The 11,878-nt window shown below is 40.8% G+C and overlaps 1 protein-coding gene across 1 annotated transcript; it reads left to right on the top strand.

Annotated features, from left to right (window-relative positions):
* The first annotated feature begins 321 nt into the window (after window positions 1–321).
* On the top strand, window positions 322–5,049 carry reeld1 (reeler domain containing 1). The gene is made up of 5 exons (XM_017303580.2): window positions 322–894; window positions 1,170–1,385; window positions 2,270–2,546; window positions 2,649–2,806; window positions 2,926–5,049. Exons 2-5 carry the CDS (start codon window positions 1,175–1,177, stop codon window positions 4,848–4,850), a joined length of 2,571 nt encoding a protein of 856 aa, XP_017159069.2. The 5' UTR covers window positions 322–894; window positions 1,170–1,174; the 3' UTR covers window positions 4,851–5,049.
* Window positions 5,050–11,878: the final 6,829 nt, after the last annotated feature.

Consider the following 11,878-nt stretch of genomic DNA (forward strand, 5'->3'; position numbering starts at 1 on the left):
TAAAATCTTCACAAAGTGGTGAAAACTGTTTGCTAAGATGATTTTTGCATCAACAAAACAATAAATTGAGTTATACACTGCAAAACCACAAAATCATACCAAGTGTTTTTGGTTTAGTTTCTAGTACAAATATTTTAGTAAACTTGAAATAAGACAAAACCAACTGACAAATACACTTTCAGCAAAATGTAGGAGTTTGTTTTAAGTCAATACTTCATTAATATTGATCTAAAAAAATGTACTAGTTCAACTGGCAAATAATTTTACTTATAAAAAATGTTGTATTGTAAATGAGATAATCTGTTAGTGGAACTAAAACTTTTTAATATGTATTTTAATGGCCTAAAACGTTACCTATAAGTTAGTTTTGTCTTATTTCAAGTGTTAAGATATTTGCTCTAGAAATTAGCTGATAAATTGTGCTTTTGCAGTGTACATGCTAGAAAAGTGTGATTGGAATAAATCACAAAACAAATACTAGAGGCATAAATATGAATGAAATGAAAAATTTGTATTACTTATAAACTCATTTCACTTATTTGTGCATTAGCTCTAAATTACCAAGTAAAATTTAATAATATTTTATCAGTAAAGTTAGCAGTGATGAATAATTAATAGAAAATTAACTAAACTTGTCTTGAGGCAAAACACTTTTTAAGTTCCAGATCATTTTTCACATTGATAATATGCAAATTTGTTGCTTTCTTTTGTAAACTTCATGAAGATTAGATAGAATAGCGTTGGGTGAATTCTGCAGTTCTACTGGTTCTGGTTCTATGTGCGTCGCTCCAGTGGATCCTGTGAAATCCTGAAGTCCTCCTCTTTACTCCCAGATCGGATAAAACCCTCAGTCCAGCAGCAGACAGCAGAGCTGGAGGCGAGACGCGCTGTGAGGTGAGGACGCTCCTCATTCATGATCCCGTCCTGCTACTTAATCATTTATATTTAGAAGAGATGGAAAAATCAAAGCTTTATTTTTTTATTTAACTTATTAAATTTTGTTATTTGTTTGAAATTTAACTCATTTAAAATTTTCTTAATTTATTTTTTATTGTGACATAAATAAATCAAATGCAAGTGTTAGGATTAGGTGAACAGAGAAAACCCCTCAATGTAGTTTACCAGTTCTACTCTTACTGGTTTAGTTTCTAATGGCAGTAATTATGCAGGTTTAATGATGTCATCCAACCTCCTTCTTTGGGGCGGAGCTGTGGTGTTGTGCTCCATGGCTTCGCCCATCCTATGTTTCTCCCACGGAGCGAGTCTCACTTCCTGTCTGGAGATGATTCCTGGACACATCCGCGCTCATCCCCAGGACCCGAAGCACAGCTTCATCACCCTACAAACCTCATCATCCGCATACCTGCCTGGGCAGCTAATAACAGGTAACAAATAACTCAGGTATTTAAAGTAGTTTGTTTCTGAAAAGTAGGGACAGGCAAGCTAACAATATCTCAGAGTTTACATAAAATTAATAGTCTGCTAACATTTAACTGTTTACAATTAGCCTAGCGATAAGACTGGAGCTAGCAATAAACTGAGGCTAGCACAGTCCAGCTAACAGTTAACTCTCTACTCCACAGACAAAATAACTAACAATGTTATGCTAAATGCTAACAGTATTCACCTAACAGCACAGCTTACATCTACCAAAATGTAGATTTAATTGTAGATGTAGCTTGTAGCTAACATGGTAGCTTGCATGTGAACACAGTGAAGCTAACACCTAGCACAGTCTAGCAGCTTTCAGGAGTCTAGCTAACAGCTAATAGAGTCCACCTAGCAGCAGAGCAGAGATAGCATCTAGCCAAATTTAGCTAGCACCTAACAAAGTAGTGCTAACAGCTAACACAGGCAAGCAAACAAAGGGAAGCCAACACCATCTGTTAGCTAGCTTTTCGGAGTCCAGCTAAGAGCTAACACAGTTAACATCACAGCTAACGTCTAGCAGAATTTAGCTAAAAGCTGACATGGTAAAGGTAATAGCAGAGATAAGCAAACAGAGTCTAGCAGCTTTCAGGAATCTTGCTAAAAGCTACTAAAGTCCATCTAATGGCACAACTATCATTTAGTAGATTTTACCTAAAAGCTAAAATTATAACGGTAACGGCTAACAGGCAATTAAACAGAGGGAAGCTAACATGTAACTATGACACCTTTCAAGAGCCTGGCTAGCAACCAGCCAGTCTTCTATTAAATTCTGTGTAGTTAACTTTAAATGAAACTCCCATTCCCTCTGTTATGCCCATTAATTGCTCTCGGCGCTCAGTGACTGTACGAAGCTCCAGAGACTTCATGGGTTTCCTGCTCCAGGCCCGCAGTGTTGGTGGGGAAAGGAATGGTTTTGCAGAAGGTCCTGGTGTCAGGACAGAGAGACTCGGTCCACTTCTGGTGGGTGGCTCCTGGATTCGATCTCCACCAGGTACCCACAACTTACGCTGCCTGTTTGAAGGTGACACGGTCACACACTCGGACAAACAGCTAAAGAGGAACCTGTCGTTTGTGTGGAGAGCTCCTGACACGCCAAAGGGAGACATACGCTTCCAGTAAGCTGCCATTACTTGATCTCTAACCCCTTTATTGTAGCTATTTAGGAAACTACAATAAATGTTTATTTTGCCACATTTGTCTTTTAATCTGTACGCCAGTATAACTGTGGTTCAATCCTACTTCGTGTACTGGACTGGTGTTGAGTCTACAGTGGTGCGTGATCGGAGTCCCAGTGCTTGGAGACGCAGTAAAACCAAAATGGCGGACGGAGAAAGCACAATTTTACCTGTGCAAGACACGGTTACTGCCCAGACAGGTCAGCATTCTGTGCTCATTATTAGCTAAACACGGTGAAAAATGAAAGTTAAGCAAATAAAAGGTGTTGTGAAATGTCATTTATTTGTCTTTGTCCTTTTTCCCTCCTTGCGCTTAAAGCTAACAGAAAAGCTACTCTTGCCTCTTTCTCTGGACGCCCATCCAATATAAAAAATGCAACTAAGATTCTGAAATTTTTGAAACTACAAACCGAAGATGATCACGCAACCTTAGGAACAAACAGCTCTTTGACTTTGACAACTCAAACAGTGGCTGCAAGGAAGACTTTGACTTCAGGATCTCCTCAAAGTACCACCAATGAGTCTCCTGGATTCCTCGCAGGCGTGACGAAGGGGATAACAACTGAACCGTTTTCTTACACAACAACTGTCTTTCCTTTACCATCATCACCTCCTGATACTATACATACAGTTACTACAACACAGTTTCCACTGGCTTCATTTTCCACATCAAACCCTCGTAACCCCTTACAAACGGACACATGGACAAAGAGCAACGATCTCCAGATAAAATCACAGGAGCTAAAACTGAAAAACAATCCTGGAGGAAAACGTTACAAGACGTTTACTGCAATACCAACCCGAGGTCCAACAGTGCAAACCTTTCTCAGTACACAAACCCCTGTAAGCCACACTTTGACAGACCCAAACAAAAACAAATCAAGAAAGTCTGAGACCTCAAGTAGCTCAGAGAAACAGGGTGGCAATGTCCCGTCTAATTCCCATACGAGGGTAGGGAAGACAGAAGTAACTCCGTCCTCCCAAAGGTCTTCGTTCAACTCTTCCAGGTTTCAAATGGCTGCAGATCTTAAAACTGATACAAGTCAAACCACTGTAGGACCCAAAAGTACTCCAAAACAAACCAGTTCACCTAAAAAAACAATCCCTAACTTTCATCAAACTCTTCCTCAAACTCAGCCTATTTCACTCCAAGGAGAAAATTCCCATTTTGACTCATCAACAGAGTCTTTTAGACCTTTTTCCCAACCACTGTCCCAAACAAAGAGAGTGTTATCCCAACCCACTGTAACTCCTCAACCAGTCACAGTCTCCTCAGGAGGAAATGATCCTACGTCTGAAGGAAATACCAAAACCACGGCCCCGGTTGTTGGTTTTGTCACTTCAAACACTTCGTCTTCTTTTTCAGTGTCTAATTCCTTAAGCAGATCTACTGCTAGTCGCCGCAGTGAAAACTTCACATCAGTCACATCAGCATCTTCCATTCATTCCCCTTCTCTCCCATCTCAGATCGAACCTACAACCCCAAATCGTTCAGTACCAGCATCACCTTCCCCAATATCCATACCTCACCATTTAACCTCTGCTGAATACCAGACCACCACTCCGCCAACCTCCTCTTCCTCTCCCACCATTTCTTCCTTCAGTGCCTCCAACTATCCAACAATGCCTTCTTCCCCTACTTCAATCTCCCCAACTTTCTCTTCTTCTACTCCCTCTTTCTCAGTTACCTCGCCATCTTTAAGAGTTAGTTCATCATCTTTTATTTCACCCATCACCTCCCCTAAACCAGAACCAACATCAGCGTCTCATAAAACCCCAAACTCTGAGACTCGATTCACCTCACCGGCACACAGAAAGGTCGTCCATCCAAACCCCAAACCTTATCCCAACCTCAGACCAAATCACGACCAAGAGATCAACCCAGACATTCAAAACACGGATACCAAACCGAAGCATCCCTCAGATCCCGCTGACGCTCCGGACAAAGAAGGAAAGTATCCGGACATTGTCCCCAGACACAGAGCCTGGGAGCTGGGCATGCTGCTGGGCTGTTCAGCCGGGTTGGGCATGGTGCTGGTGGTCGGGCTGCGGTACGTCTACCGGCAGGCCTGCGGCAGGCGGACTGAGGTGACGCTGAACGACCGCGAGCGAGAGTACGGGAGAGGGGAGCAAGGGCTGGTTCACCTCCAGGAGTGCGGCGATTTGGTCAGAGTTAGAAAAATCAGAGAGAACAGCTTCGTGCTTCTGGCGGAGTACGACATTCTGGCATCGCCTTCAAACTGAGAGACCGAGTTTAAACATCCGAAAGACGGATCTGGAAGAGGACTAGGACCACTAAAAACTTTTCTTCACAGAATTCAGATTTTAAACTTCTGAGATCAAAAGTCATATTCTGACAAAAAATGTCCAAATTTTGAGATTAAAGTCAGAATTCAGAAGGAAAACAACGTAAGAATTCTGAGAAAAATGTAAGAATTCTGAGAAGAATTCTGAGAAAAATGTAAGAATTCTGAGAAAAAAAGAATTCTGGGGTGAAAGTCAGAGTTCTGAGAATTTGTACTTTTTTTGAGAATACGAGTCAAAATTTGAATGAAAAAAAAAAAAGAGCTCTGACATTAAAGTCAATTGTGAGAAGATTCTTTTCAGTGGCCCTAATCCTCACCCGTAGAGAAATGCTGCTTTAAAAATGACTAAATTTATTGTTCAGGAAACATTAGTCATTCATAAAATTTCCAAAGGATCTCAAACCCACCAGAATAAATTCCTTTGCAAGAGATGGATATTATCCTTTATATCCCAAACCTGTTGCTGTAACGCTTACTTTATATTAGTAGATAAACTTAAGTACATTTATCGTGTAGTTCTTATGACTAATGTTGACACGTTTGTTTCATGCCTATAATTGTATGAGAACATAATAAAAATACTTACAAATAGGTACTACATTATTATTTCTAAGTTTAATCCGTTGTTTTATTTGATGGCCCATTCATGTTTCACTGATCTTGTCAAAAGTCAAAAAAGTTTGCTATAAATATATTTTTAAACTTCCTAATTTCAAAATTTCTTAATTTTGAAATTAGGAAATTTTCTAGAAAAAGTGAAAATCTGACTTTCAAAAGTCAAAGATTTGCAAGAAAAACATTTTGCACATTTTTCTAACAAATTTACAACTTTTGAAATAAATTTTTTCTTAAATTCTGAAACTCATAAAAATGTCAGTTTTTTCAAGCAAATTTTCAACTTTACAAACTGAAATAAATTTTTTTTCTAGATTTCTAAAATCAATCACTTGTTTTTTCTAGCAAATTTGCTACTTTTGAAACTTAAAAATGTCACGTTTTTCCTCAAATTTCTGAAATGAATCTCAATTTCTGTTTCTGCTAACAAATTTGACTTCAAATTTTCAAAATATCCAAGTTTTTTTCCCTCAAATTTCCCAGAATAATCCCCAAATTTGTCATTTTCCAGAAAATTTGTGACTTTCAAATTTTAGAAATTTCGTGTTTTTTTTATAGAAAATTTCGGAGCATTCCTCAGCGACTTTTCAAACTCATAAATTCCCTTGCTTTATCTAGGAAATTTCTGAGATTTTTGGCACAAATGTTCTCCTTTTTCTATTTACAGGCCCTAATACACCATCATATGTCTGCATGTGTGTAAAAGTAACATTATTTTCAACTTTTAAGTCACATAAAGGTAATAATCCAGTTTATTTTCAGTGATATATCGTTTACCCCTGCAGTCTGAGACGTTACATTAGACAATAATGTTTCTTAAATGGCCTAATTTCACGTTAATGTTGTGTATGATACACTAGGTCAAATAAAATAATATTCAAGCAGATAACTGGAGATAGCACATGGCAACGTTTATTCAGGAACGGGGAACTTCATCTTCCTCGTTTACATGTTCAGCTCACATCTCATTGTGCACAGCAACAGCGCCACCAATGGCGATTTGTTATATTGCTTTTATCTTCACATTTACAACCAAACAGCCTCCAACACATAGGAGCATAATCATACCCAAAAATGTGTAACAATCTTAAATTTAGAGGTTTGTTCTTTTCTGGAACACCACAGCTCCTCCCCTGTAAAATCAACACTTCTCAATCAGTTAAACATTTTAAACTTTTTTTTTTTAATTCATATAACTGAAATCAAAAAACACTTTCCTTTTTCAAAATCCTCATTTAGAGTTGCAGTTTCAAGTTCAGTCTATCAGGAGGTCGCCGGTTCCTCACTGGACGAGTGTTCCTTTCGACTGTAGATGATGGCAAGTCTATTGGTTGACTCCCAACAGTCTTTTCTTCCATCTGTTGATCCACACCTTTGGTTGTATCGAGATCATCATCATTCCAAAAGTTTCCAGTACCAGAGTCTGTGTCAAATGAGCTGGATTTCCATTTACACCCAGAATCTGATTTACATGTCTTTTAACACACTTCCCATTCACTTCCACACTATAGGTTACAGGCCCCAAGATTTCTTGTACAACTCCATTCAACCACTTCTCCCCTCCCCTGTAATTCTTAACCAATACAGGTTGACCTACTGTGAAAACTCTAACACGTGGAAGAGATGGTTCCGTTTTGTCTTGCATTCTCTGAGAGAACTGGGGTCTGATCAGCGACAGTCTTGTTCGAACCTGTCTTTTTAAGAATAACTCAGCAGGAGTTTTCCCTGTAGTTGTATGGGGTGTGTTTCGGTACCCTAAAAGAAAATTTGCAACACAGTGCTCAAGTGTCATACCACCTACGGCTCGATTCTTTGCAAGCGACTTTTTAAGATTTTGGACTAAGCGCTCTGCTAATCCATTGCTGGCAGGGTGGTATGCAGGTGACTTAATGTGCTGCACTCCATTTTTTTTAGAAATGACTCAAACTCTTGTGAAACAAACTGAGGACCGTTATCTGTTACAACTTCTTTTGGTAACCCATAAGCAGCAAACAAATGTCTCAGTGTTTCAATGGTTTTAACTGAAGTAGTAGTATGCATAGGAATAATCTCTGGCCATCTAGCATAGGCATCCATGACTACCAGAAACATCTGCTTGTGGTCCTCTGCAAAGTCCAGATGGATTCTCTCCCAGGGCTGGCAGCCCATTTCCATTTATGCACTGGTGCAGTACTAGGCATACTACGCTGCTTTTGACAAATGGTACACTCACTGACTTCCTCTTCAATGCACTCATCTACTGCTGGCCACCAGAATAAACTTCTGGCGAGGGATTTCATCTTTACTATTCCCCAGTGGTGTTCATGCAGTTCAGAAATCAACTGATCCCTTAATTTCTTAGGAACCACCACTCGTAACCCCCACAGCAGACAGTCATCTTCAACAGTCAGCTCAAAACGTCTCTGAAAATATGGCTTCAGCAACTCATCCTGTACGTGTTTAGGCCAGCCAGTTAACACCAACTGCTTCACCACCTTTAACACAGGATCTTTGTCGGTTTCTTTTGCTATCTCTCGTGCAGTGATAGGCAAATCGTCAAGGTAAGAAACTTTGTAAATAGGGTTTGACACCACAACCACACTTGGTTTCATTGGTAACCTTGATAAAGCATCTGCATTACTGTGTTGCTCAGATCTTTTGAACTGAATCTCATACTTGTATGCAGCTAGGATTAGAGCCCACCTTTGCAATCTAGCAGCAGCTAGCGTAGGCACACCTGTTTTGGTCCCAAGATTTTTAGCAATGGTTTGTGATCCGTCACTAAAATGAATTTCCTTCCATAAAGGTAGTCATGGAACTTCATAACACCAAACACTAAACCAAGTGCTTCTTTTTCAATCTGTGAGTAGTTTTGTTCCGTCTTAGTTAGCATTCTTGATGCAAATGCAATCGGTTTTTCGCTCCCATCTTTCATTTGGTGACTGATTACAGCACCAACTCCATAAGGAGATGCATCACATGCCAAGATAATTGGTAGCTCTGCATCAAAATGTACCAAGATTTTGTCAGATTGAAGAGCTTTCTTCGCATTCTCAAAGGCACTTTGACATTTCTCTGACCAAATCCAGTCTGCATCTTTGTGCAGCAATGCTGACATTGGCTGGATCAGAGTCGATAAGTTTGGTATAAACTTCCCATAGTAGTTTAACAGAGCCAAGAATGATCTAAGTTCAGTTAAATTTCTTGGAACTGGGGCCTTCTGAATGGCAGTTGTCTTTCCTTCATAGGATGAATGCCAGTGGCGTCAATGACATGTCCTAAATATGCAACACTGTCTTGCATAAACTCACATTTTTCTCGCTTTACCCTGAGGTTGTAGCTTTCGAGCCTCCTAAGGACCTCTTTTAAGTTAGTCAGGTGGCTTTCTGCATCTTTACCAGTTATCAAAATATCATCAAGATAGCAGGTAACACCATCCATGCCCTGAAGTACTTGATCCATTATTTTCTGGAAAATTGCAGGAGCACTTGCAACACCATAAGGCAACCTGTTGTATTGATACAGCCCTTTGTGAGTGTTTATGGTCAGGTAACACCTAGAGCTTTCCTCTAACTGGACTTGCTGGTAAGCCTGGGATAAGTCTAGTTTGGTGAATTTCTGACCTCCTGCTAATTTTGCAAACAGATCTTGCGTTTTTGGAAGTGGATACTGATCCACGTTTAACCATGGATTTATGGTGACCTTGTAGTCGCCACATAATCTCACACTGTCATCCTTTTTCGGTATGCACACTATTGGAGCAGCCCACTCACTGTATCTAGTGGGTGAAATAACTCCTTCTGCCTCCAATTTAGTCAGTTCCTTTTCCACAGCTTCTCTTAATGCATATGGAACATTTCTTGGTTTATGGAACTTTGGCACTGCTTCTGGAGCAACATGTAGCTTGGCTTTAATACCCTTCAACTTGCCTAGCTCAGGGTTAAACACTGATGCGTACTGAGCACATACATCTTCTACCGTTTCTGGAGCCACTCTATTCACCTGTGACCAGTCTAGCTTCAACTGACTAATCCAGTCTCTACCCATCAAAGCAGGGCCTCTTCCTTTTACTACTAGCAGTTCTAGTTTTTTAGTGGCTTCTTGACATTTCACTTTTGCCACAAATTTACCCATCAGCTGTAATGACTCTTGGCTGTACGTCTTAAGTACACAATTTGCGGGACTAAGTTTGACTGATTTAAATCTGCGCTTATACAGACTTTCAGATACCACCGACACTGCAGCACCAGTGTCTAGTTCCATCTTCACTCTTGAACCATTTACACTGACGTACACATAATACGGTTTTACAATGTCACCATTACCTGTGTTCATTTCAAACAGACCAAAATCTGTACTGTCCAATGTCAGATCTGGAACAGTGTCAGAGTTTGGTGCAGCTTCCAACTTGCACTGAACCACAACATCACTGGCTGCTCTGTCTTCTCTGACCTGATGTGACAGAAATTGGGTGTCGTCTGGATCCCCTTTAAACTCGTGCCTGTTCCCTGGAGTTCCATGCTGGGGCGCACCTTCAGGCTGGTACTGCGGACCGGGGCAGCTGCAGACATCCTGCTGCTGGAGAGCGCTGACATCCTGACAGGACCGCTGCTTGAGAGCGCTGGGTCGCCTCTTAACATCCAGATGCATGGTTCCTTTGGTAGTACTCGAACGGCCTCCTCCTTTGCGTGTGCGACAGGCTTTGGCTATGTGTCCCTTTTTCTTACACTCGTGACACTCGCTTTCTTTAAACCTGCAGTCATTCGGGTTGTGACTTTTTCCACCGCAACGATAACAAGGCTTCCCGGTAGCTGCATATTTCTCAGCTTCGCGGTATTTAGTTGTAGCTTTCCTTTCCACTACATGAGCCTTGAAAGCTTTCTGTGCAAACTGCTGTGCACTGTCCTTAGTTACCTCAAAGGAGAGCGCCATTTCTACAGCCAGCGGCAGCGTCAAGTCTTTGGTGTGTGCGGTGCTGAGCAGCCGATCTCTCAGCTCGCTGCTCTTTACCCCACAGACGAATCTATCACGCAGTGCTTCATCTAAGAAAGTCCCAAATTTACATGTAGCTGCTAATTTTCGTAAACTAGCCACGTACTCACTGATTGTTTCGTTGTCTTTTTGATTTCTTCCGTGAAACTTGCACCTTTCTGCAATAAAGTTCGTCTTTGGTACGTAGTGCCTCTGTAGCAAATCCACCAACTCTTCGTAGCTTTTCTCTGACGGTTTATCCGGAGCACACAGATCCATCAGCAAGCTATGAGATCTTTTCCCCACAACCGTGAGAAACACCGACTTAGTTTTCTCTTCTTTAGTGTCCAAGTCGTTTGCAGCAAAATACTGCTCGAGACGCTCGCGGTAGTTGTCGAAACTTTCTTCACTTTCCTCGAAGTGAAAATCTTCTGGCTTCCCAAACGCCATCTTGTAGCTCGGGTTTGGCGGTCCTTTCACTCACCAAAACGCTCGGCTTTTACCGTCCTGTGTTGCCTCTATGGAGCCGCTCCGTCTGCAAACTCTGTGCCTTCCAACTTGAATATCCCATCCTCGTCGCCAAAATTCTGTTGTGTATGATACACTAGGTCAAATAAAAATAATATTCAAGCAGATAACTGGAGATAGCACATGGCAACGTTTATTCAGGAACGGGGAACTTCGTCTTCGTCTTTGTTACATGTTCAGCTCACATCTCATTGTGCACAGCAACAGCGCCACCAATGGCGATTTGTTATATTGCTTTTATCTTCACATTTACAACCAAACAGCCTCCAACACATAGGAGCATAATCATACCCAAAAATGTGTAACAATCTTAAATCTAGAGGTTTGTTCTTTTCTGGAACACCACAGTTAAACCCCCCAGATATTTCACAGGCTGATATTAGCTGCCACTTCTGCTTGCAAACGATGTGTCAGAGGCGCCATCTGTCCGGGAAAATGACGGGTCACTAAAATTAACGAGCCGCCAGTCGGATTTGTTGCCAGTTTGTTGTCTAACCAGCAACTAAAAGGAATTATTCCCACATGGTTTTGTCCCGCAGCACAAACAAAATGCTCATTAGGAATATTCCATCTTAAAACACCAGGTGCAGTGCTGCTTTGGGGCTCCATCTCATGCAGTCAGTGTGATAAAAAGAATGTTTTATGTATTATTTCAAATAAAGAGAGACACCAATTGGTTAAAATCCAAGAAACGTATCCAGACAGAAACCGTGGCATCATTTAAATAACATAATAGATATTAAAGTGAAATAACAGGAGATAATTTGTTTAGTTTTAGCGTTTATAAATATCAGTGATTAGCTCAACACTGCCCCCTGTCTGTGCAACACCAACGCTGCTTCTGCTGTGTTAAAAAAGGGTCAAAGGCCAAAC

Source organism: Poecilia reticulata, chromosome 18 (assembly GCF_904066995.2).
Source record: "Poecilia reticulata chromosome 18, P_reticulata-male-v2, whole genome shotgun sequence".
In the NCBI taxonomy this organism is placed as follows: Eukaryota; Metazoa; Chordata; class Actinopteri; order Cyprinodontiformes; family Poeciliidae; genus Poecilia; species Poecilia reticulata.

What these genes read in the sequence shown, in the direction of transcription:
- reeld1 (XM_017303580.2), top strand. Translation starts at nt 1,175, where the DNA reads ATGATGTCATCCAACCTCCTTCTTTGGGGCGGAGCTGTGGTGTTGTGC. An exon ending in GCCTGGGCAGCTAATAACAG is followed by an intron (nt 1,386 to 2,269) that starts GTAACAAATAAC and finishes CTCGGCGCTCAG; the next exon opens with TGACTGTACGAAGCTCCAGA. An exon ending in AAGGGAGACATACGCTTCCA is followed by an intron (nt 2,547 to 2,648) that starts GTAAGCTGCCAT and finishes TCTGTACGCCAG; the next exon opens with TATAACTGTGGTTCAATCCT.